Source organism: Astyanax mexicanus, chromosome 18, assembly GCF_023375975.1.
Source record: "Astyanax mexicanus isolate ESR-SI-001 chromosome 18, AstMex3_surface, whole genome shotgun sequence".
Classification (NCBI taxonomy): Eukaryota; Metazoa; Chordata; class Actinopteri; order Characiformes; family Acestrorhamphidae; genus Astyanax; species Astyanax mexicanus.
In genome coordinates this window covers 17,860,813-17,887,815 of record NC_064425.1, presented here as the reverse complement: position 1 = coordinate 17,887,815, position 27,003 = coordinate 17,860,813, and the positions used below count along the sequence as shown (strand labels likewise).

General features: G+C 41.6%; 2 protein-coding genes across 2 annotated transcripts in view; both read left to right on the top strand.

Moving 5' to 3' along the window:
- Positions 1-20,821, top strand: part of LOC103028185 (alpha-2-macroglobulin) — a 33,720-nt gene extending 12,899 nt beyond the window's left edge. Inside the window, 17 exon segments of the mRNA XM_049466953.1 lie at positions 2,768-2,993; positions 3,081-3,210; positions 4,511-4,632; positions 5,558-5,609; positions 5,723-5,800; positions 7,484-7,660; positions 7,778-7,853; positions 15,110-15,266; positions 15,359-15,433; positions 16,189-16,351; positions 16,472-16,662; positions 16,754-16,969; positions 18,708-18,826; positions 19,066-19,147; positions 20,300-20,368; positions 20,465-20,570; positions 20,689-20,821. Of these exon segments, the coding sequence (XP_049322910.1) occupies positions 2,768-2,993; positions 3,081-3,210; positions 4,511-4,632; positions 5,558-5,609; positions 5,723-5,800; positions 7,484-7,660; positions 7,778-7,853; positions 15,110-15,266; positions 15,359-15,433; positions 16,189-16,351; positions 16,472-16,662; positions 16,754-16,969; positions 18,708-18,826; positions 19,066-19,147; positions 20,300-20,368; positions 20,465-20,570; positions 20,689-20,729 (2,080 nt within the window). The 3' untranslated portion in view covers positions 20,730-20,821.
- Positions 1-27,003, top strand: part of LOC111192347 (zinc finger protein 883) — a 48,514-nt gene that overhangs the window by 14,707 nt on the left and 6,804 nt on the right. The window lies entirely within an intron of this gene.

The following is a 27,003-nucleotide window of genomic DNA, read 5'->3' as shown; positions in this document are numbered from 1 at the left end:
TGTGATGCAAATAAAGTGTAGAATGTTAAATATATAGTGTTACATTTAGTTAATCAGTTAAAGTGTGAAATATATTTTAATATGTAATTGAATTTCATTTGTGTGCTTCTCAACTTGTATTAAATTATACTTTAGAAAGCAAATATTTGTAAAATTCACTTTAGTTAACAAATAATTTAAAGTTTTTTAATATAAATTTGCTAGTATTAGGTGATTTTTACTAAAGCTTATTGTAAAAGGCCTTTTTGTAAACCTAGTTTTTAAAAATACACTTAAAATTACTTGTTCAATATACTTTTAGTCAAGTATGCTTTAGTATGTGAAGAAATACATGTAGGACATGAAGAACATGTACAGTGGTGTGAAAAAGTGTTTGCCCCTTTCCTGATTTCCTGAGTTTTTGCATGTTTGTCACACTTAAATGTTTTGGAACATCAAACCTATTTAAATATTAGTCAAAGACAACACGGGTAAACACAAAATGTTAATTTTAAATGAAGGTGTTAACTATTAAGGGAGAAAAAAATCCAAACCTACATGGCCCTGTGTGAAAAAAGTGATTGCCCCCTAAACCTAATAGCTGGTCGGGCAACCCTTAGCAGCAACAACTGCAACCAAGCGTTTGCGATAACTTGCAATGAGTCTTCTACAGCGCTGTGGAGGAATTTTGACTCCACTCATCATTGCAGAATTGTTGTAATTCAGCCACATTGGAGCATTTTCGAGCATGAACGGCCTTTTTAAGGTCATGCCACAGCATCAAAATCACAGCATCGGATTCATGTCAGGACTTTGACTAGGCTACTCCAAAGTCTTCATTTTGTTTTTCTTCAGCCATTCAGAGGTGGACTTGCTGGTGTGTCTTGCATGGTTCGTACGGGTGCTTGAAATCCTGGAGAATGCTTGAGTTTTAACGTTCTGTTTTCCAGGCCTGGAAAGTGACACAATTTTGAAGAAACTGCTTGAAAATGTTTGACATTGTAACTGCATTTACTTTACAATAAATAACTATCAGACTAAATAAGTTTGCAGAAAAAAAATTGCAGAACGTAAAATAAAGGCTTTGCTCGCGCTTCCACGTATGTGTGACAACAAATTCCGGTTCTTTCTCGTAATCCAAGAGGAGTTGCCTCACGAGGAACAATCTCTTTTTGCCCTCACATACAAGTTAGTTTTACCACTTCTGTGTGTGTGTGTTTTTTTTAAATAGACAGAGTTGTAAAGATCACAAAGAAACTGTACTTTCAATTTAGATTATTATCAAACTGAAAACAGATAATTCTAAATCTAAGTACGCTACAATGCCAAAAGTCAGGAGATATGTAAGCTTTTCATGAAGTGTTACATTAGGGGCACATCTGTATAAAATATACACTGCTCCAAAAAATTAAGGGAACATTTAAACAACACAATATAACTCAATCAAATTTCTGTTAAACTGTCCACTTAGGAGGCATCGCTGATTGACAATCAGTTTCACCTGCTGTTGTGCAAATGGAACAGAAAACAGGTGGAAATGATTGGAAAATAACAATACAGCCCCTATAAAGTAGTGGTTCTGCAGGTGGGGACCAAAGACCACTTCTCAGTACCTATGCTGTCTGGCTGATGTTTCGGTCCCTTTTGAATGTTGGTGGTGCTTTCACACTTGTGGTAGCATGAGCAACTCATCCAGGATGGCACATCAATGCGAGCTGTGGCAGGAAGATTTGCTGTGTCTGTCAGCACAGTGTCCAGAGGCTGGAGGTGCTCCCAGGAGACAGGCCAGTACACCAGGAGACATGGAGGAGGCTGTAGGAGGGCAACAACCCGGCAGCAGGGCCTCTGTCTCCACCTTTGTGCAAGGAGGAACAGGAGAAGCAGTGCTAGAGCCCTGCAAATGACCTCCAGCAGGCCACAAATGTGCATGTGTCTGCACAAACGGTTACAAACCGATTCCATGAGGATTGTATGAGGGCCCAACGTCCACAGATGGGGTTGTGCTCACAGCCCAACACCGTGCAATGGCAGGTTCATTATTGGTGCCCTGTGCTCTTCACAGATGAAAGCAGGTTCACACTAGCACATGTGACAGACGTGATAGAGTCTGGAGACGCCGTGGAGAGCGATCTACTGCCTGCAACATCCTTCAGCATGACCGGTTTGGCAGAGGTAGCCTGACTGCCGTTAGGTACCGAGATGAGATCCTCTGACCCCTTGTGAGACCATATGCTGGTGCGGTTGGTCCTGGGTTCAGGACAATGCAAGGACTCAAGTGGCTGGAGTGTGTCAGCAGTTCCTGCAAGATGAAGTCATTCAAGCTATGGACTGTCCCGCCCAATCCCCAGACCTGAATCCGATTGAGCACATTTGTAACATGTCTCACTCCATCCACCAACGCCACAGAGCACCACAGACTGTCCAGGAATTGACGGATGTGGGGCCTCATCAGGAGCATGCCCAGGCATTGTAGGGAGGTCATACAGGCACATGGAGGCCACACACACTACTGAGCCTCATTTTGACTTGTTTTAAGGTCATTGCATCAAATTTGGATCAGCCTGTAGTGTGTTTTTCCACTTTAATTTTGTGTGACTCCAAATCCAGGACTCCATTGTTTAATAAATTTGATTTCCATTGACGATTTTTGTCTGATTTTGTTGTCAGCACATTCAACTTTCTACAGAAGAAAGTATTCAATGAGAATATTTTATTCATTTATATCTGGGATGTGTTATTTGAGTTTTCCCTTTATTATTTTAAGCCGTGTATAACTGTTTTCTTACAGTGATTCTGGATCAGCTCAGGTTCCTGTCACTGTTCCTGACACCATCACCACTTGGGAGATGGACACTTTCTGTCTGTCCTCTAGAGGTGTGGGAGTGGCTCCTGCTGCTCAGCTTCGTGTCTTCCAGCCCTTCTTCCTGGAGCTCTCTCTGCCCTACTCCATCATCCGGGGAGAAGAGTTTGAGCTGAAGGCCACTGTCTTCAACTATCTCTCCAAGTGCATTATGGTACTGTATGATCCACCCTGTCTGTCTTCAACAGTCTCTCATCATTTAACATCCACAGTGAGCTGATCTCCTGTGTTTGCCTGACAGGTTAAAGTGACTCCAGCTCCTTCCTCAGACTACACTCTAAAAGCCTCCTCCTCTGATGAGCAGTATTCATCCTGTCTGTGTGCAAATGGTAGAAAGACCTTCAGATGGACTCTCGTGCCCTCTGTGCTCGGTAAGAGTTCTAAAACTTCATAAATTAATAGAATTGTCTGTAATTGTCTGTAATGTTTACATTCAGTAAAGAAAAATGTCAGAATAACTAATAAATAAATAATAACAGTGGAGTGGTAGGATGCAGGCATTTAAAAAGTTTAATACCTCTATAAAACACAGCAATTTAAAGTAAAATATCATGTAAGATCGTAATGAATATGTTTCCTGATGCATTTTATAAAGCTTCTCCACCACTATAAAGAAATCTCACCAAACATTTGCATTGATGGTATTTAACAGATGCTTTTCCCAGAATGTCTTCAAAATGTTTTGGTTTTTTTTTTTCAAATTTTTCCCCTTTTCTACCCAATTTACACGGCCAATTACCCAACCCACTCATTAGGACTCCCCCTATCACTAGTAATGCCCCAACACACCAGGAGGGTGAAGACTAACATGTCCTCTCCGATGTGAAGTCAGCCACCACTTTTTTTCAAGCTGCTGCTGATGCAGCATTGCCAGTGTGTTTGGAGGAAAGCGCAGCAGCTCGGTTCCGATACATCAGCTCACACACCATAGGAGTGATGTGGGGAGAGAGCGCCATCTACCCACCCGGAGGGAGCAGGGCCAATTTTGCTCCCTCTGAATGCCGGCAGCTTGATGGCAAAGCTGCGTGAGCTGGGGTTCGAACCTGCGACCTCCTGCTCCCGCTTATAATGGCAGTGCTTTAGACCACTGGACCACTCGGCGCCTGTGACTTCAAAATGTTATTTGTCATTCACTTCGAAAATCCTAGTATTGATAAGGCTAGTATTGATATTCTACATAATTAACACAAATTAGAAATACCTTGAGCTCTGATAGTACCAGAAATGAGCCACACAAGCCCTACTCTTATAATACACAATTCCTGGAGTCAGACTAGATATTACTAAACTATGCAAGTACTCCTAGAGAACACCAAAAGAATGATAAAACATTTTAAGTGCAATATAGTTGATATTATTGTTGATAGTTGATATATAATTGATATTATTGATTTAATAAATTCTTCTGAAAGAGGTGGGTCTCCAGCTGACATTTAAGATAAAAAGTGATTCTGCTGTTGGAATACTCAGTGGGAGATATTCCACCACTTGTATCAGGGTTTTGTATCTGATCTAGACTTCTTCTGGCTACATTAATATTTTTGCTTAATTTACTGGTTGATATCATTCAGAATTTAAACCCCTTTAAGACACTGTAACTTATTTTGTTTCTCTTGTGTTGTTCTAATAAACACTAATAAACTCCTCTCTGAATCTTCTGCTGTGTGATAGGGGTCTTGAACGTGACGGTCAGTGCTGCAGCAGAACCGTCACAGACTGTGTGTAACAATGAGATTCTGAGTGTTCCTGACAGAGGACGCATTGACACAGTCACACGAAGTCTGCTGGTACAGGTAGGCATTTAAAAAGTATAACAATATTTGTTGGTATAGATACCAATCTTATACTATTTTTTTCTTTCTTATGCTGTTAGTAATATATATTGTCTGGAAGCACTTTGCTTAACATAACCATCTAAATGGCACCTTGCTCAGGTCCAGTCAATAACCGGAAATGGTACAAAGTCCTGCAGTAAACTGACAGGTCATTTAAAGAAAACAAATAAATTAAAAAGTGAAAACAGTAATTTTAAAATAAATAAAAATGAGTATATGGTACAAGTATATCATTTTAGCAAACAATTCATTAAATAACAGCGTACAGCTGGTAAGGGAGATAAACAAATCTTGGAAAATGCCAATCTACACAGCCTTTGTTTGTAGTTAAGCAGTATTAGAACAGATCGGGTCTACTGCAGCATTTACACACCACACAGCACATTCACACTTATAACTAGAAAAATACAAAGAAACAGATAACTCTTATCATTCCTTCAGAGAAATTACAGATGAAGCGAGAGAGCAGTGAGTACTGTTTTCTACAAATTCAAAAAAGCCTGGAAAATGGGAGAAAACTGGTACAGGAAGAGGTCTGGCTGACCCACATGGCAACACTTTTATCTCAGCTTACGTTAAGAAAAGACTTAGAGGTCTGACAGCAAAGAGGAGGAAATGAAAAAAGGAGCTTGCCTGTGCCAACACTGCTACTGGACAACTAAACAATACGGGTATTCTAAAACTTTTGACTGATAGTGTAGGTTTGAACATGTGGTTTTGGGTTCTAGGAGTTTTAAACATTTATGTGATAGTTTAGGCTAATGGATCATATTGAATTATAGCATTGAGGACTGATATAAATATTGAGTTTTCAATTGGCACATCATAACTAAATATATTAAAGGAAGATTTCTATATTTTAACTATACATATTTTCATGTAGGCTGAAGGCACTGAACAGACCAAGAGCCAGAGTTGGTTGCTTTGTCCACAGGGTCAGTTATGCACTTTTACATCTTTACACACTAATTCAGTCAGTACTCAGTACCAGAGATGCACATGATACTGTGCTGCTCATGAGTGATGAAGACACTTATCTGATTCACAGGAAACAGTGTTTCAGAGGAGCTGACTCTTCCTGAAGACGTGATAGAGGGATCAGCACGAGCTTCTGTTTCAGTGCTTGGTAAGACAGAAAACAATGGATGTAAATGACTGATGCACCTGATTACAGTGTACCTGATCTGTATTTTTTGGTCCATAGCTATGGTAGGTAAACTGAGTGCCAGGTCCTGTACTGTTTGTTGATTTCTTTACAGTAACTCACCTACCAAACTTGAAAGTTAATAGGTCAATTTAAATCAGGAATCAGTTACCCAAGAAGGGAGTGCCTCTCCATGGTTCAGGATCCTACAGGATTCGCAGTAACTGGTAGTTTTTATCAGCAAACTCGCCATTTTGTATGAAAATCCTTAAAGAGAAATTTGGAAGATGCTAACATTAACGCATGACAAGTCAGTCAACTGTTGTGCCATGCAAGCACATTTAAGCATACTTGTAAAAGACAAAAAATTGCAATGTGGCCTCTACCTTCGACCCATTCATACAGTGAACTAGCAGTGGACTCAAGCAAATGTGTGACCAACAGGGTATTAAGAAGGACTCAGTATTCCTACTGGGGTTTTGAAACTCAGCTATAGTGAGCACTTGTGTCTGGAGCAGTGGGCAGCCATTACCTTGGCACCCTAGGAGCAGCAAGGGTTGTGGGACTTGCTCAAAAGTGGCAACTTTCCAAACCCAGGTATTGAACCAACAACCCCGCCCTCTGCTAAGCCATCAGACCACTGCCCCAAATGCCATATTCAGTGTCATTCATTAAATCTGTCGCATGTCAGACTCTTATATAACATTTGACTATAAATTAGTCATATGAACACTATATGAACAAAGGTATTGGTACACCTGCTCACTCATTGTTTCTTCTCAAATCCAGGGTATTATAAAAGAGTGTATCCTGTTTTGTAGTAGTAACTGTCTCTACTGAGCAAGTAGGGTTTTCCACTAGATTTTGAAACATTGCTTTGAGCATATGATTACATACAGTGACAAAATCTTAGATTAGTCTGGATGTTGATTGATCACCACCCCCTTTATCTTGCCCGTATCCCAAAGGCGTTGATTGATGAATCAATGAGTTCCTCTGCTCCACAGCTTAGCACTAGGTGACCCACGTGTGACGCCAACAGGTTCATGTTTATCTGCTCCTCATATTCTTGTTTTATTGCCAATTCAACAATTTATTACAAGAACTTGTCACTATGTTTAGGTTGTACCCGTTGCTCACACAGTTGTGCAAATGCATCTAAAGTGACTATTCACTAATTCACTAGTCTTGGACTACACAGCATTATGATTGGAGATTTTCAATTCAAAGGAAATTTTACTATAGGACTAGATATGATCCCTGTCCAGGAATCTGACCTGTAGTGTACTTGGTAATACTGTCTATTACCAAGGATTTAGTGGCAATTGTCTGAGGAGATAAAGAATATTACACCAAGTTTACTTTAGATACTTTAGATACCACATTTAGCTTTAAGAATAGATCTGCACACTCTTGGTGGTGCTGAACGATAGTTGCTACTTTCCTTCTTGTTGTGAAGCTCCAGCTCATCCCAAATCACCCATATCAGTTGGGTTTAGGTCAGTGGATTGTGGAGGACAAACACTTTTTTTGTTTAGTACGTAATTGTATGTGACCCTTAATTTTTTGTCTTTGATTCTTAAATAAAAAAAAAACATTGCATGAGGAGGTGTGTACAAACTTTTGACTGTAGTTAAGAAATCCTACTTATTGGTTCTTTTGTAGGAGACATTCTGGGCCGTGCACTAAAGAATATTGATGGGTTGTTGAAGATGCCGTATGGCTGTGGAGAACAAAACATTGCTCTCCTCTCTCCCAATATCTACATTCTTCAGTACCTGGAAAGCACTGAACAGCTGACCCCAGCCATCCGAGAGAAAGCTACTGGCTTCCTTAAGAGCGGTGAGTAAGCATACCATTTTATGAAGAAGAATTCTTTATGGTGACACTAAGCATATTCAGCAATATGCTACTGAACAAACCAGAATATAATAAAGATAATCATTTGGTTTTGCACAGGATATCAGCGGCAACTGAACTACAAGCATATCACTGGAGGGTACAGTACATTTGGCACAGGAGAGGAAAACACGTGGTGAGGGCTGTTGTATTCTTCTGATCCTGCTCACAGCACCAAATTGTTGTATACTTTTTTTAAAGAGACATGTCTGGTCATTTCATCTGCTCTTAAACATACAGTTGTTGTATATTTTTGTGCGACCTTAGTTGTTGTCAAAACTAGAGTCTCAGAGCTTCTTGCAGGAAGACCCAATAGCCATAGTACAGAGAGGCACCACGGTACAGCCTTACAGCTGTGGGGAACCAGCCCCAATGCAACTCGCTGGGGATCCAGCCCCAGTACTCTGGTACTCCTTACTGCCAACAGAAAAGAGACTTAAATACAGAGATTACAAAAGTGGGCAGGACAGGGTGCGTTCAAATCAATTACTCTAATAACACAGCAACAGGAGATGTGATAAGTTCTAATCAAATAATTTCTAGTTCCCTGATACAGGTCCTAAAGGAGTATGACCCTTGGTTTATTGATTAACATCTCTTAATATGTTTAGGAAACAAATATTTGTAGTTTAGGCAGTTAAAGTAATGCTGTTGTTTTTGTTCTTAATAAATCATGCTCATTATCTCTCCTCTCATGATGACATTAGGAGAGACCCTGGTTTCAAGCATTTAATGAAAGTGCTCAAACCCTGTTACAACATTCCATCCCAAAAAACAAAACAGGGTTCTTATGAAAATGAAGTTAATAAAGGTGAGGCTATACAGAATGCCCAGCCTCTTTATTTTTGTAAGGGCTGGTGGCCGACTGGGGCGTCCTCCAGGGCATCGGAGGACGCGCCAGGCCAGCGCCGAGGGTTAGTTGGCTAATTATCAACACCTGCTTTCAACACCTTATAAGCAACGCCAACCAGCCACTCGGCGCTGGATCTTTGAAGCTCGTGAGAGCGAATCTATGCCCGTTTTTCGAGTGAGCCTCGGCTCTTTTCTCTTTCTCTTCCTGCTATCCCTTTGGAGAGAGTATGATCCAGCACCGCTGGCATACTCCTCCCGCAAAAGTATCTTCCTCTGTCCCTTTCTTCTCTCTCGAGTCTGCTGGAGATAGAGCTGTGTGCTCTCTCCTGTGTCTCTGTGTTTGTGTGTGTGTGTGTGTGTGGTAGCCGCTGCGAGGCACGCGGTGTGCTCACCTGTTCTCTCCCCTCGCTGTTCCTCTTCTCTCTGGTGGAGCAGCGTTTAATCCAAAAGCACCCCAATTCACTTCTTTGTTTAGTTTGTAAGCTCTTTTGTTTTTACCTCGCTCCATAAGAGGTAGCCGTTAGCTTCCGCGGCGAGTCTTGTTTACATTCTCCCCTTCTCTTTCACTCACGCTGGGCGTGAGGTTTTGTTTTCCACCCGTTTTTCCCTGTCCGCCCGTTTTTCGTTGCTCCGCCCCTTTCGGCGGAGGCTCTAAGGGCGAATAAGGGGTTCAGTGGTTAGAGCATTGGGCTGCGGCCGTGACAGCCCAGGTTCGATCCCCGCGTGGAGCGGGGTTTAATAATAAATATATATACATAATATTATTATATAATATTATTATATATCCTATTTACGTAAATATATATACATAATATTATTATATAATATTATTATATCTCCTATTTATATATATATATAGAGATATATTTAGATATATATATATTTATTATTATTATTATTATTATTATTATTATTTTCCTTTTTCTTGGGTTTACCTGCTTTGAGATCTACTGCTCTGCACTTGGGTTCTAAAAACCTTCTGGGCTGGAGAGCTACTGCTCCCAACCCATTACAGAAAGATCCAGCCTTAACATGGACCCAGCAGAGCAGCAAGATCTCAAGCAGGTAAAGCTCACCCTAGGGAACCAGGGGGTTTCCATCGGGAGACATGAGCAGACCCTGCAGCAGATCTTGGCCCAGCTACAGGGTCTGACGGCCAGGCTGGCCCAGAACCCACCCCCAACCATTCAACCAGTTCCCCAGGGGCCGGACCCTCTTCCGGCAGAGCAGCCTGTGGCAGCTGCACCCCCCTCTGCACATTTGGTTGAGCCACCGTTACCGGCTCCCATGCGCTACGGGGGTGAGCCAGGGGGCTGTAGGGGTTTCCTTTTACAGTGCTCGCTGGCTTTCGAGCTACAACCCTCCCGCTTTCGGTCGGAGCGGGCCAAGGTGGCATACATCGTCTCCCTCCTCACCGGAAAAGCATTAGCGTGGGCAACCCCAGTATGGGTACACCAGCCGGGCGTTTGCACCACAGCTACGCTGTTCGCGGAAGCTCTTTCGCGAACATTTGACCTTCCGGTTCGAGGAGAGGAGGCGGGGGCCCGCCTCCTGAACCTGCGTCAGGGTAGGAGGTCGGTGTCTGAGTATGCCATCGAGTTCCGAACGCTCGCGGCTGAAAGCGGGTGGAACGCTAGTGCGCTCGCTAGCGCATTCCATCACGGGCTCAATGAGGATCTCAAGGATGAGTTCGCCCATCGCGACTCGCCAACCACACTTGATGACCTCATTGAGCTCACCCAGAGGCTGGATAACCGCCTGAGAGAGCGGTGTAGGGCACGCACTGGGGATGGACCCCCCAGACCTACAGGTAATAGGGGGCGGCCCATGCAGTTGAGGCACACGCGCCTCTCGCAAGAGGAGCGAGACACCCGTATGCGGGAAGGCAAGTGCCTCTATTGCGGAACATCAGGGCACCCACGCACCGCCTGTCCAGAGTTGGCGTTGAAACACCAGCATCCATTAGGGGGTAAAGGACCCCTAACGGACCGACCCGGGTTCCCTCGGACTACAGGGGTTTTCCTCAATGCCACACTGGCATGTGGGGGCTCTGAGGTCCGCCTGCCCGCCTTCCTGGATTCAGGAGCGGCGGGTAACTTCCTGGACGCAGCCACAGCCAGGAAGCTAGCCTTGCCGCTGGTCCGTCTGAGGGAACCCCTGCCTATAGAGGCGATCGACGGGCGGTCCCTGGAGCCAGGGGTGGTGTCACATCAAACACGTCCCCTCACGCTGCGAGTCGGGTCGCACTCTGAACAGATCACGCTGTTCATCATCAGCGCCCCCGACTTGCAGCTGGTTCTGGGATTTCCCTGGCTCCAGAGGCATAACCCCCATGTTGACTGGCTGTCCCGGTCAGTGTTGGCATGGGGGCCCGCCTGTCGGTCCTCCTGCCTCCAGCCTTTTCGAGCACCCAGAGGCACAAACCTCGATCCCGGGGCTGCTGACCTTTCCCGAGTGCCCACCGACTACCATGACCTCGGGGAGGTGTTCAGCAAAAGGAAGTCCCAGATACTGCCCCCCCACCGCCCCTGTGACATGGCCATCGACCTTCTCCCTGGAACTAGTCCCCCCAGGGGAAGGTTGTTCTCCCTGTCAGGCCCCGAGCGTCGGGCGATGGAGGAGTATATCCAGGAGGCTCTGGCCCTGGGTTTTATCCGACCCTCTTCCTCCCCGGCCGGCGCCGGCTTTTTCTTTGTGGGGAAGAAGGATGGGGGATTGAGGCCCTGTATAGACTACAGAGGCCTCAACAAGATAACGGTAAAGAACCGTTATCCCCTACCCCTCATGTCGTCCGCCTTCGAGGCACTGCAGCAGGCCACCATCTTCACTAAGTTGGACCTGCGCAGTGCCTATAATCTAGTCAGGATTAAGGCGGGCGACGAATGGAAGACGGCGTTCATCACCCCCTCTGGGCACTATGAGTACCTGGTAATGCCCTTCAGGTTGATGAATGCCCCCGCTGTCTTCCAGGGGTATATTAATGAGGTGCTCCGGGAGGCGTTGGACAGGTACGTGTTCGTTTACCTGGACGACATACTCGTGTACAGTCGTTCGGTGAACGAACACGTCACCCATGTCCGACGTGTACTCCAGCTACTGCTAGAGAACCACCTCTACGTCAAACTGGAGAAGTCCGAGTTCCATGTGCAGACAGTGTCCTTCTTGGGATTCGTGGTGTCCCATAACACCCTGCACATGGACCCCACCAAGGTCAAGGCAGTCGAGAGCTGGCCCCAACCCACCTCGGTACGCCTGGTCCAGCGCTTCCTGGGCTTTGCTAATTTTTTCCGGCGGTTCGTCCGGAACTTTAGCACTGTGGCCGCTCCACTGACCGCCCTGACCAGGAAGACCTCAGGGCGGTTCACCTGGACCACAGAAGCCCAGGAGGCGTTTGATGCTATAAAGAACCTGCTGACCAGGCCACCTGTTCTCCGACTGCCTGACCCCGGACTCCCATTTGTCGTGGAGGTGGACGCCTCGGAAGTAGGCGTGGGTGCGGTCTTGTCCCAGCGGGCGGGGCTGGATGGCAGACTACACCCATGTGCCTACTATTCCCACCGTCTGACCCCTGCCGAGCAGAGGTATGACGTGGGAGATAAGGAGCTCCTGGCGGTGAAGCTTGCCCTAGAAGAGTGGAGGCACTGGCTTGAGGGGGCCGAACACCCCTTTCTGGTCTGGACTGACCACAAAAACCTGGCCTACATCCAACAGGCCAGGCGCCTAAATCCACGCCAGGCCAGATGGGGGTTGTTTTTCACCCGGTTTGATTTCGTCTTGTCATACCGCCCTGGGTCCAAGAACATCAAACCGGACGCCCTCTCTCGCCAGTGGGAACCCCTCCCTCTCCTAAGCGAGCCCTCCACCATTTTACCTCCGGCCAGGATCCTGGCGCCCCTTCGGTGGGGACTCTTGGACGCCGTCAGACGGGCCCAAGAGACAGATCCCGGTCCGGGGAACGGCCCACCAGGCCGGGAGTATGTACCCCACTCCCTCAGGAAAAGGGTGCTCACCTGGGGACACTCCTCACCTCAGGTCGCACATCCAGGGGTCACACGCACGCTCGAGTTCCTGCGGCGCCAGTTTTGGTGGCCCCGCATGGAGAAAGACGTGCGTGCCCACGTGGCCGCCTGTGTAGTCTGCGCGCAGGGTAAGGACCCCAGAACCAGGCCCACGGGTCTGCTGCACCCTCTAGCGGTCCCCTCGCGTCCCTGGTCACACCTGTCCTTGGACTTTATCACGGGGTTGCCCCCGTCTCGGGGCAACACCGTGATACTAGTCATCGTTGACAGGTTTTCCAAGGCTGGTAGCTTTGTGGCTCTGCCCAAGCTACCAACCGCGCAGGGGACTGCAGAGGTGCTGCTGGACCAGGTGGTCCGCATCCACGGACCACCCGCTGACATCGTGTCAGACCGTGGGGCGCAGTTCACCAGCCGGTTCTGGGGGGCCTTTTGCCGCTTACTGGGGGCTGAGGTCAGCCTGTCCTCGGGGTTCCACCCCCAGTCCAACGGTCAGACAGAGAGGGTCAACCAGGATCTGGAAAGGACCCTCCGCTGTCTGGCTTCCTCTGCCCCGTCTACCTGGTCCGACCAACTGAAGTGGGCGGAGTATGCCCACAACACCCTCTGGCACTCATCGTTGGGAATGTCGCCTTTTGAGTGCCAGTTTGGGTATGCTCCGCCTGCTTTCCCCGGACAGGAGACCACTACGGGGGTGTCTTCGGCCGACCAGACGGTCAGACGTTGCCACAGAGCCTGGAGGAAGGCGCGGGCTGCCCTCTTGTCTGCCAGGGCGACCCAGAAACGCCATGCAGACAGGAGGCGGCGGCCCGCCCCCTCATATAGGGTTGGTCAACGGGTCTGGCTCTCGGCCAAGGACCTCCCGTTGCGGGGTACCCCACCTACCGTGGGGCCATTCAAAGTCCTTCGCCGGATCAAACCGGTATCATACCGGCTCGCCCTGCCACCCGCCCTTAGAAGAGTCCACCCTACCTTCCACGTGTCCCGCCTTAGGCCCCACCTCTGTTCTTTGGGTCCGGCTGCTCCCCCGGGTCCCCGCACCATAGGGGCCTCCAGTACCTGGTGGACTGGGAGGGGTACGGTCCGGAGGAGCGGTCCTGGGTGCCCGCTAGACACATCCTGGACCCAGAACTGGTTAGGGCTTTTCGGCGAGACCGTGCGGCGGGTTTAGGGCCGTCGGGTGCCGCCCCTCGGGGGGGGGGTCCTGTAAGGGCTGGTGGCCGACTGGGGCGTCCTCCAGGGCATCGGAGGACGCGCCAGGCCAGCGCCGAGGGTTAGTTGGCTAATTATCAACACCTGCTTTCAACACCTTATAAGCAACGCCAACCAGCCACTCGGCGCTGGATCTTTGAAGCTCGTGAGAGCGAATCTATGCCCGTTTTTCGAGTGAGCCTCGGCTCTTTTCTCTTTCTCTTCCTGCTATCCCTTTGGAGAGAGTATGATCCAGCACCGCTGGCATACTCCTCCCGCAAAAGTATCTTCCTCTGTCCCTTTCTTCTCTCTCGAGTCTGCTGGAGATAGAGCTGTGTGCTCTCTCCTGTGTCTCTGTGTTTGTGTGTGTGTGTGTGTGTGGTAGCCGCTGCGAGGCACGCGGTGTGCTCACCTGTTCTCTCCCCTCGCTGTTCCTCTTCTCTCTGGTGGAGCAGCGTTTAATCCAAAAGCACCCCAATTCACTTCTTTGTTTAGTTTGTAAGCTCTTTTGTTTTTACCTCGCTCCATAAGAGGTAGCCGTTAGCTTCCGCGGCAAGTCTTGTTTACATTCTCCCCTTCTCTTTCACTCACGCTGGGCGTGAGGTTTTGTTTTCCACCCGTTTTTCCCTGTCCGCTCGTTTTTCGTTGCTCCGCCCCTTTCGGCGGAGGCTCTAAGGGCGAATAAAGCGGCCGCATCCCAATCCGCTCGCTGGTTCAGTGGTTAGAGCATTGGGCTGCGGCCGTGACAGCCCAGGTTCGATCCCCGCGTGGAGCGGGGTTTAATAATAAATATATATACATAATATTATTATATAATATTATTATATATCCTATTTACGTAAATATATATACATAATATTATTATATAATATTATTATATCTCCTATTTATATATATATATAGAGATATATTTAGATATATATATATTTATTATTATTATTATTATTATTATTATTTTCCTTTTTCTTGGGTTTACCTGCTTTGAGATCTACTGCTCTGCACTTGGGTTCTAAAAACCTTCTGGGCTGGAGAGCTACTGCTCCCAACCCATTACAATTTTTTTCACCAACCGTACTGAAAATGTACCGAACTATGGGGTTTATACCGAGGTGTGAACCGAACTGTGAATTTTCTGTACCGTTACTCCCCTAGTTTATAAGATTACTATTATAAGCAAATGAGGAATTATATATATGAGGAATTACACTTCACAGGATTTTCATTACAAATATCCAAAAAAAAAAGCATTTTAATTGCTGTAAATGACTATTATGAAATTTGAAACGGAAAAAAGTCTTTTTTAACATGGATTTGTATTTATGTCCACCACCAGGTTAACTGCTTTTGTAATGAGGACTTTTGGGAAAGCACAGCGGTACATCTTCATTGATCCAGAGAACATTAACAGTGCAAAGAAATGGCTGATCAGTAAACAGAAATCAAACGGCTGTTTTGTTAGACAGGGAAGTCTGTTCAACAACAGAATGAAGGTTTGTATTTTATACCATGGAATTAAATGCTGTAGAGTGATTTTCTGAGACTATTTGTTTTCTATTTTGAGTAACATTTCACTGTATTGTAGGGTGGTGTAAGTGATGATGTGACCATGACTGCTTACATCACTGCCTCATTGCTGGAACTGGGCCAAACAGCTGAGGTGGGCATTTTTTTTAGTGTGGTCAGTAATATGGTAACATTAAAGCACCACTATAGCATTCTTAGCCTAAATAAACAGCAACATTATTATGGTGCACCACTGTCTTATAATAGGGAGAACAAAGTCTCTGTTGTTGCTGCACTGGGTTGGAAACTAGTGCTGAAAACCACACAATGGTGCAGTTCACTCTAGTGAGGCAGGCAGGATAATGCTTACATTTTAGTTTTCAGTATCAGCTTCTCTTCTGCCTGGGCCGCAAATAAAATAAACCTTGTGTTGAAAAGTGAATATGCAATGGCTTTTTAGCCCAAATTAAACACAATACAAATGTCAATATTATAGCATTGCATGCAAGATTTAGTATTTTTCCTCCTGCATACCCATACAGTTAAGAGTGTAGTGGACATTAACTCCACTGTCTGGAAGTATTTGCCAAAAGTACACAGTGCAGTTGCCAGTATGTCAAGCTCACAGATGGCAATGACAAATATGCTGTTGTGCTTATTACAGTCAGTGGAGCATTACAATGATTTTAAATATGTTATGTAAAAAATAATGCTTCAAGAAAATAAACAATCAATGAATCAGTTAGTAAATAGAGGAGGAACAAGCCTAAATATTGGTGAATAAATTATTTAAAGTCACAAAATGCGTGCACAAACATAAGTGAGTAAATTAAGTGTTTTGAGTGTTTTTTCATGATTTAAGGATGTTAGTTTGATTAAATAGAACCTATTCCTGTTTTTTATTTTCAGGATCCTGTTGTGAGGAAAGGCTTATCATGTTTAAAGCTCTTTGTTAATAGCAGGAAAACCACTTATACTACTGCCCTGCTGGCCTACACTTTTACCCTGGCTGGAGAGAATGAAATCAGAGGGCAGCTGCTAAAGCAACTGGATAGAAGTGCCATTTCAGGAGGTATAGAATTATACTTTTAGCAATAATGATAAAACCTGAGATCTCAAAGAGCAAGTTTTTAAGATTTGAGAACTAATAACATATTTAAAGCTGAGGTTTTTCGACTCTTATTAATTACAGATGGTCGTCTTCACTGGTCTCAGTCTGCATCTGAAGACTCTGACTCCTTGTCAGTGGAGATCAGCTCCTACGTGTTGTTAGCTGTTCTCTCTACAGATAAACTCTCTGCTGCTGATTTGGGCTATGCTAACAGGATTGTCAGCTGGCTGGTGAGGCAGCAGAATCCCTATGGAGGCTTCTCCTCCACACAGGTACTAATACTATCATTCAGTCTGTGTTCTGACCTGCCTGTGCTGTCGTGTTAATGTGTTTAAGTCCTCATTGTGTTTGTGTTCGGATCAGGACACAGTGGTGGCCCTCCAGGCTCTGGCTCTGTACTCCACCAAAGTGTACAGCTCAGACGGCTTCAGCACAGTAACTGTGCAGTCAGCAGATAAAGAGACTCACAGCTTTGAAGTGAATCAGAACAACAAGTTACTGTACCAGGAGAAATCCCTACAAAATGTTCCTGGAGAATACAGTGTTATAGTGAATGGCTCCAACTGTGTGTCTGTGCAGGTCAGTGTATTTAGGTTCTCCTAGATTGAGATAATTTTGTTTAAAGGGATAGTTCGGTATTTTTGACATGAGTCTGTATGGCATCATCATAACCAGTGTCGTGCATCCACACTGACTTACCCCCCACAGCGTCCTGTGAGCCGAGTTCTTGTCCAGTTTAGGTCAAAGCGAAAGTAGTCCGGCATGTTTGCTGGGGTCAGGAAAATAACTCCTTTTTCTTCCCAAAGCAGTACGTGTTCAAAAGAGTGATTTATTTACATCACAAAAAACTAACCCTGCAAAAGTCACGCCTCGTAAATCACTTGGGTCCTACTTTCTCTCATTTCGTATCAGTGCGCGTCATTCTGACAGCGAGCTGCGCACGCGTCAACTTGTTTGTGATGCAAGCAGCTGCCCCGCTGACATCCTCATCAATGGATAGGTCTTGCATCTCGGGCATAACTAAGTCCCACTCGTGGCAACAGTAGCATTCCACCTCGGTCTGCATTATTTCGCACTTGAAACAAGTGCACCAGGATTTGTCGGCCACCCTGGGTATCGCAGCTCCAGCAGTGGCTCCAGTTTCATCTTTCACCACTTCTCTGTCCACCCTCTCTCTTTCTGCCCGATCTAATTCCATTTGGCGAAGTTCAACATCTGTATACTCGGGTTCATAAAGATATCCCCGTGGCTCTGAGCGGTGATCAATGTTTTCCTCGTCACTCTCGTAGTCAGACATGTTCTTGAGGCGAGAAGTAAACAAAGCAAAACCAAACACGTAGGCTAGCTGTCAGGTTGCAGCGCTGCGCGCACTGATACGAAATGAGACAAAGTAGGACCCAAGTGATTTACGAGGCGTGACTTTTGCAGGGTTAGTTTTTTGTGATGTAAATAAATCACTCTTTTGAACACGTACTGCTTTGGGAAGAAAAAGGAGTTATTTTCCTGACCCCAGCAAACATGCCGGACTACTTTCGCTTTGACCTAAACTGGACAAGAACTCGGCTCACAGGACGCTGTGGGGGGTAAGTCAGTGTGGATGCACGACACTGGTTATGATGATGCCATACAGACTCATGTCAAAAATACCGAACTATCCCTTTAAAAGCATGAACTGTACATAACGTCAAAATGCATGCGTAAAAGCAAAAAGATGCATGAATTCCAATTTTACCCCAATTTTATGTTGCATGTCCATAGATCGGATTTGGAACGTTCACACAGCCATAAAAAATGAGATCTAAGCCACAGTGAGCAAAAAATCTGACTTGAGTCACTTCAGCCTGGTAATGTGAACGTAGCCTGAGTGATCGTAAACATGTACTAAATCTGACATGAACTATATAGACAAAAGAATATGATAAAATAGGTTAACAATTATTTTCTATCCTCCAGCGCTAATTATTTAGTGATAGGGAGCTTTTTATTCGAATTTTTTTGTTCCACCTTAAATGAAGCAGCTACCCTAATGCCACAGTGTACCTGTTAGTTAAAACTTAACAGGAAGCCGTTACTGAAACTGGTGATGATTTTGTGTTCTCCATATAGGCTGTATAGAAGCAGATTAGGCTGTCAGTCTGTGAGAAGAGAAAGAGGATATCTTTTTATTATTATTATTATTATTATTATTATTAACAGGATATTTATATTGCTGGCCAAATCACTAAATCATTTTGTGAATTAGAAAAATGCATAAACTTGTATACATTTTGTTTAATGACTATTTTAACTGATTGTTTTCTTATATCCCCACACACAGATGGCACTTTTCTACAATATCCCTACACCTACTGACACCAGTACATTGAGCGTTAAGGCTAAGACTGAAGGAGACTGTAAAAAAAATCCCCAAACTTTAGCCATCAACTTCACAGTCAAGTAAGAACATAACCGAACCCAAATGAAATATGGAAGAACGGTGAAATGATAAGAAATAATAACTGTCAGTTGGTAATTACTGGCAACTGCCTGAAATGTTTCAAATATAAAAAAAATATTATATTAGCATATATTAATCAAACACTCCATCATTCATGGCTGTTTACCTAAAGTGGTGTGTGTATTCTGAGCTAAAACAATTCAATAAATGACTTAATTTGGTCGCTGTTTTTTGTCAGATATATTGGGCTACTGGACAGCACTAATATGGTCATAGTGGACATAAAGATCTTATCAGGATTCACAGCAGACCCTAGCACTGTAAGTAGTTCTTCTTCCTTTAACACACAATTTTTTTTTTTTTGCATATTTTCAGGACATTGGGTCATATTTCCCATATGTATCACACTCATAAAACTAATTCATAAATATGTATACTCTAGTGAAAAAATATAGAAGAAGAATAGATGTTCTTAAATCTCAATTTAAGCTTAGAATATGTTATTATTAAGTCAGGTCAAGAGGCTTTTATTGTCATTACATCTGAGTACAGGTATACAGTGTAATGAAATTACTTTTCTCTGGAATCATGGAGACATGGAACGACAATGCAAAAGGTGCAGAAGTGTAATGATAGTGCAACACAGGACTAAAACACTACAATAAATACAACTGACTAGACAGTCTGAGCTTCCCCTACAGTTGCAGAGTGTCATAAATGTTTCAGGCCGATTAGTTTCTCTTTCTCCTTTTCTGGCTTTCACAGACATATTTGGTCTCTTTCCAGTTTGTAAAGAATGAACCAGTAGTCCTTGTAGAACTGTTAGAACTAAAGGTCGGAAAGCAGGTTGCAGTTCTTGCGAGCGTTGGTTGCGACTGGGTCAGAAAACTTACAGAGTCTGGCACAGACACAAGGAGAGTGGCACCAGGAGTGGCATAAGGTTATCCAAAAGCAATGTGTAAGACTGGGAGAGAAGAACATTCCAATATGCATGAAATTGCTGAATAAAGCCAGAGTTATTCCACCATATATATATATATATATATATATATATATATATATATATATAGGCATTTCTCATTTTCTGCAAATAAATGCTTTAAATGACAATATTGTTATTTGGAATTTTGGAGAAATGTTGTCTGTAGTTTTTAGAATAAAACAACAATGTTAATTTTAATGGAATATATACCTATGTATATATAGTTCGGGGAAGAATTTAAGAGACCACTTCAGTTTCTGAATCAGTTTCTCTGATGTTGCTATTTATAGGTATATGTTTCACTAAAATGAACATTGTTGTTTTTTATTCTATAAACTACAGACATTTCTCCCAAATTCGAAATAGAAATATTGTCATTTTATATATATATATATATTTTTTTTTGCATTTTGTTTTAAAGATGTTAAACTATAAATATGACATATTTGCAAAAATGTAAATGTAGGTTGTGTTCTTTTTGTTTGTGCAGCTAAAAGGCATGCCACTTGTGGAACGTGTAGATTCTAAAGATGACCACGTTATCATGTACATAAATAAGGTGAGAGATAAAGAGCTTAACATGATTGTTAGAATGGTAAGAATTGTAGATTGAAACATTCTGAGTACGGTATAATGACTAGGGTGTGTCTAACAGATCCTAAAGAACAAACCTCTGAATTATCAGCTACATATTAAGCAATTGCTTCCAGTCAAAAACCTCAAACCTGCCGTGATCAAAGTTTATGATTACTACCAACCAAGTAAGAGTTCTTTAAAATGCCTTTAAAAATTTACTTTACTGTAATTTACCTGTTTTTTTTTTCATTTATTTATTTATTTATTTATTTATTTATTTATTCTAACGTCTCTTTTGTTTAGATGACCAGTCTGAGACGGAGTACTCCTCTCTCTGTGCATAAGCCTACACCTCTGCAGCTTCACAGACACAGAAAGGGTTTTACTCTGTGTTGATATTGATTAATCAATTGAAATAAATGTGATTTGCAAGCAACATATATGTGCTCTTCTTCTGTTATATAACAAAGGAGGCACATGGACACAATTAGGTTTATGCAGTTTATTAAAAATGTTATTTGTTATTGTTAAAAAAATGATTTAACAGTAGGTGAAACCACTCAACAAATCAACGCCAAATCTGTTGATTTGGTATTTTTTAATATTTTACTCACTGATGGAAAATTTGGAGATGAAGAATTTCATTGTCTATTCAAATGTTTGTGGACACCTCTTCTACATTGCACTGATTGCTTACTCAGATGCACAAATTCACTCACTAAGATTGTCTTCTCCCTCTAGAGAAGTATTCCCTGCTTAAAAAAAAAACAGCAGGTCCGCTGAAGAACTGTGTTCTCTGGAATGATGGTGGTGGAGTTGGGGGGTTGGGTGGGAATCATTCATCATCCAACGTTCGTATCAGTCAATGCAATTAAATCCTCACAGAAATGCTCCAGAAATCTGGTTGAAAGATTTTACACCACTTCTACTGTGTTTACACTGCTGCCCCTTTCATTATCACACCTTCCTCCACAGTCACCCTGAAGGAGTCTTTTGATTTTTAACTGCACTGTCAAAGTCAAACTGCACATGTCAAAGTATAAATTATAAACCTGCCTAAATTACTTGTTGCCTAATATAATCACCTATACTCAGTTACTTTTACAGTAACTCTGAATAGCTGAATCTGGCTGTTGACATGAACACAAACGTGGATGAATACGGTAAACAGATTAAAGCACAAAAATATATATATATATATATAAAGGAAGATGATTTGCCCCCTCATTAGAAAGCCTTTTCAGAAAAACAGTGTCAACAATGTAATTATGAAGAGCATTACAAATAAAACCTACACAGACTAAAATAATTTAATACTTTTATTACAAATCAGTGTCAACATTCATTAATTGTCAGAAAACCTTAACTCACATTTGAAAAATCAAAATTAGCGAAATGCATAGAACCACAAAGCCAAAGTAATCAAATAACTTGATGATGCCACTCGTGCATTTCACTTTAGGGATGGTGTTTGTTAATGAATAGGTAGTGTCAGGTTTGTATCACACATGGGTTTAAGTTTTGTCCATCTCTAGGCAGTTCCTGGATGGTCTGATGCAGTTCTTCCCCAATACTCACTGGAATATTTAAACCTTATTTTTGAGAAGTCCCTCCATGTAACATACTTATGCAAAGGGACATTGTTTCAGCTAGCTCAATTATATATTATATATATATATATATATATATATATATATATATATATATATATATATATATATATATATATATATATATTATATATATATATATATAATATTATTTTATTTGGAGACTAATATGATTATGAATACTAATTATAATTGTTATATTCTAACATATAACATTTTGACAGTAAATGTAGTTCTGTTTGCTAGGTTGTCATATTTAATTAGTATTGTTATTTTACCTATTATATTTGGGGTCTCTTTGAACCCAGGCTGTTTTAGCAGTGTAAAACATATAAAATAATATTAGCATTTTTCACACATTCGTTTTGGATAATGTGAAGGTCACTGTGACATGTATGACATTTTATAATCTTCAAACACAAATTTACAGCCCTTACATAACATAACCATTTTAAAAGCTATTTAAGTAGTCGACAAACAAACATAGCATATGAAATAAACGTAATAATTCATTATTTTAATTAATATATAATTTAAGGTTAAAGTTGCTGGGGTCAAATTGACCCCAATGATAAAAGATTACTAAAAGTACATTTTAGAATGACAGGAAAGTTAAAAATGTTATTCAGCACAAATGTGGATATTATTTATATAGTCCATTTATGTTCAATATTTAAACATAAAATTCTGAAGGAATGTGTTTAGCCTTTTTGAATTATTACTGTCTTCAAATGTATGCTAATACAGTTTAAGCCAGAAAAAAAAAAAACATAAGATCAAGTATAGCTGTACTAATATATCAGCAAACAACCATCACTAAGATTAGGAGAGCATCTTCAGCAGAGTGTGTAGAGATATTGACCACAGCAATCCTTGAGCTTCATGCATCAGCAGCACAGCGGAAGAACACTGTTTTGGCATTTCTGTAAAAAGAAGGACAATTTAAAAAAATTATCATAGTACTGCATTTATTTGTACAGCTTACTTGCACTCTCACATGTTCTTTCCTGAACTTGCCTTGTCGTTTAAATGCTCTGCCTGTATGCATTCAATGGTGGACTCAAGGAGGGCAACTGCTCCCTTACCCCCATGGCATTAGTATTATTAGTGCCCTTTTAAAAAGTGGCAAAAAAGAGACAAAATGCCCTTCTGACTGCACTTCTTAAAGTAAAAAGGCATAAAGTGCCAACCAAGGGGAATACGAATAATATATGAATTAGTGTTGAAGTCAAGACTGCTAGAGCTAGAGAGATTTAAATAAAAACAAAAAAAAAATTGATCTTCCATATTTATCAAAATTACTCTTAATCTGTGTCTCTTAATGAGAAGTCACCAAATGCATCAACTAAATCAAATTCTATTAATTTTTATAATATATGTTTTTTAATTAATATGTTAAAAAACAAACACACACAATTTGCTCTCAGACCGCTCGTTAGCTAACTTGTCACTAAGGTTGGCCAGCTCATCACTAGCTTTAGTTCTCTCCTCTGTAACATTAGTGTGTTAGCTAGCTTGTCGCTAAGGTTAGCTAGCTCGTCGCTAGCTTTAGTTAGCTAGCTAAGGTTAGCTAGCTCGTTGTTAAAGTCAGTGCTCTCCCCGATAACATTTATATGTTAGCTAGTTTACTACCTCGCTAGTTTGCATGTAACTTTCCTTTTTTTCTAAATGTCTGGAAAAAGTTAGTCGTGGTCCCTGAGGTCTCTGTTATCGAAATGTGGCAGATTTTACATTCTTCTGAATGTTTCTTCTTTCGTGAAGTCCTGCATACAAACTCACAATGATTCCCACAACCAAAGAATATAACTCCAGCAAGCCGGTAAAAAAAGAACACATTTAACTTAACATCAGACAATTCAAAATAAAAAGTGCATTGATGAGATACTGAATGAAAGCGGGAGTAGCTTGTTTCTTTCGCTGTTAGCCAATCTTTGTGCAGATTTTAGGCATACAGAAAAAGGACTGATTCTGTCTGTTTGAATGAATTGTTGATGTTCAGTAACAATAGATAGTTTCTAATGAACTTCACCTCAGATAGAGGACTCGGACTTGGCTGGTCTCGTCCACAGTCTCAGAGTCCACCTCACCCCGAGACCGAGACAAGACTGATTCCAAAGAAGGTCAAGTCCGAGACTAGACCGGAGTACTAAACACTAATATGAAATTATGTAAATTAAATGCCTTCTAGATCAGGACATTTTGATAATGTGCCTCTTTAAGGACCCATCTATGAGTGTTCTTCTGCACTTTTAGTAGAAAAGGGTGCTCCTATGAATTGAAAAAATGTCATCCCTACCCTTTAAACAGCCTGAGAACAATGCATTGTAAACAAAGCAAAAGCCACCTGAACTCCAGCCCATACTCTTACAGTTCCCACCCTCTTACAGTCTCATCCCACATTATCATATACCAATGGCATGTTCAAATCTCACAAGGATAAGAAATGGAAATGTTAGTACAGAAATCAGGCTTTAGTCAGCGAGATTCTAAAGATTAAAAACATAAGAGCTTCATTTGACACTTACCTTTATCATTGCCATACATCACAGTTAACGTCTTATACTCTTTCCTTTTGCGTCGAGTCAGTATACAGTGGAAGGTGTTGTTTGGTTTGTACACAGATTCATTTAGAAACAGGTGGCATGCTTCTTTTGTACGACTGAAGAAGGAATCGTTACTTGTCATAGGTTTAGTTATGCTTCCAAGTAGGTCATTCATGCTGTTTTTAAATTCACATGTAAAGGGTGCATCGTCATTGCATGGTGGATAATAACAGTCAATCCTGAGCCTTTTATCTTTCATGATGCATGATGTCAGTATGCCAAAATCTCCTGTCTTCTTTCCGAAGTGCATATCTGGAAAGGCAATTAAGATTTACTGAAAGGGAACTGATCAATTTATTGATGAATCACACATAAAACAATCAGATTTAAAACATTGTTTTTTGTTTTTGTTTTTTTTTGCAGATCGGCTTTTTTGTTGTTTGTTCTTGGAAATAAATACAGCATCATGCTCATTTACACAGCTTTCATTGTTTAGCGCATTTCACAACACAAAAAAATAGAAGGACAGAAAAGTAGATATCAGTGTAATAGTTACATAGTGCTTTTAAAGATAATTAATAAGAGCAGGTTGTTGGGGTTTAATTTAATTTAAGTTAACATTTCCTGTATTGAATGAATAACTCTCAACTCCAAAGAACACATGATACTCAGTTACCCTCAGTAATGAAAAAAAAATTGTCTGTTCTGTAGACTATTGGAAAAAAAAAGAAATTAACAAACAAACTAATTAACAATCAACTATTGGAAAAAATAAAGTCCTTCTCTGCGGCCAACAGTCCTTTAACTTTGAGGGACATGAACACTGTGCACAAGGCTTCCTATTTGTCTCGACCCGGTGTGAAAGCGGGTAAACTCTTTTGTAAATCGCCCGTAAACATAATGCGCTTCGGTATGTTGCTTGTGTACTGACAGCAGTGTTGCCAACTCCTCAGTAAGGAAAGTAGCTATTGGCTGTCCTTATATTCTAGAAGTCTGCTGTGCAGCTGCTGTGCAGCTCCCCACTTTTTTTATATCCAGACTGAAATCACATCACCTTGTCAGTATATCACACATGAAGAACCCTATTGTTGCAAAAACATCAGGGTTTAAATAAATGAATTTATTAATTTATTAAATTAGTTACAAATTATATTAGGAAGCTGATTCTTCTTCTTCTTCTTCTTCTTATTATTATTATTATTATTATTATTATTATTATTATTATTATTAGATGTAAATTATTCTTAATTTACTATGAATATTGTTAGTTTTGTTGTTGTTTAGCATTGTATTATTAATATTAGTTTTTATGCTTCAGCAGATCCAGTAATTTTTCTATTTCCATAAGAACACAAGTAATGTCATTTACAGACATAGACTTACAAGTTACATATTTGAGGAATAACGTAAATTCTGAATGACTGAATTAATTTATCATAGAAACCATCAGCCACACATGAAGTTACATAGAAAATGAATGAGGGCCATTTTTACCCATGTTGCATATCAAAGGGTTCAAGCAGTAAGCTACTTAAACCAGAATAGATTTTTCAGGGCAAATGAAAATAAAATAAATCTAGGAAGTGAAATCCCATCATTTAGTCATTTATGATCCTGAATCTGGCTCTTTACTTTGGAAAATCTATCCAGTATCCAAACTTATTGGCAAGCCCCATGCACATTATGAGTGTCAATTTATCTCATCATATTCTATTATTATGTAACATCAATTAGCTGATACACATACAGGCAGTACAATACACTGTATTTAATATAAACACACAAACCGACCAACAGCACCCAACAACAATTGTTCATTTCTGATAAATGATGTTGAGGGAGAAGAACTCATAGATATGAATAATCATGCATATAGAATGTTTACTGAGTATGACCATATAAACCTTAAACAATTAGATTAAAACATATGAAATTGGACATGATATTGACCCAGAAACCCACTTCTATACTAACATTGACAACAGTTGCGAATACTATACAGAGGGACAGTTCAACAGTAACGTAAATATGGAAGGTGCTTTTTCAATAATACATTTTAATAGTAGAAGCCTGTACAGAAACTTTTCCAAAATTAAGGATTACTTAAATAAATTTAAAAAGTTTAATGTAATTGCAGTATCTGAGACTTGGCTAGACAATGAAAAGGTTTATGATGTAGGGCTAGATGGATATGAGCTTTTTACAGTTAATAGGGGGAAGAAAATAGGAGGAGGAGTCGCTATATATGTTGATACAGCATTAAGGTGCAGGATGGTAACAGGCATGTCAGAGGCTATAGAAAATATAATGGAATGCATAACTGTAGAAATTGATGTAGAGCAATCTAAGAATATTATAATAAGTTGTGTATATAGAACACCAGGAACCTGCCTGGATACATTTAATAAAAAATAGGTGATATGTTTGATAAATTAAGTAATAATAATGTTCAAATTGTATGTGGG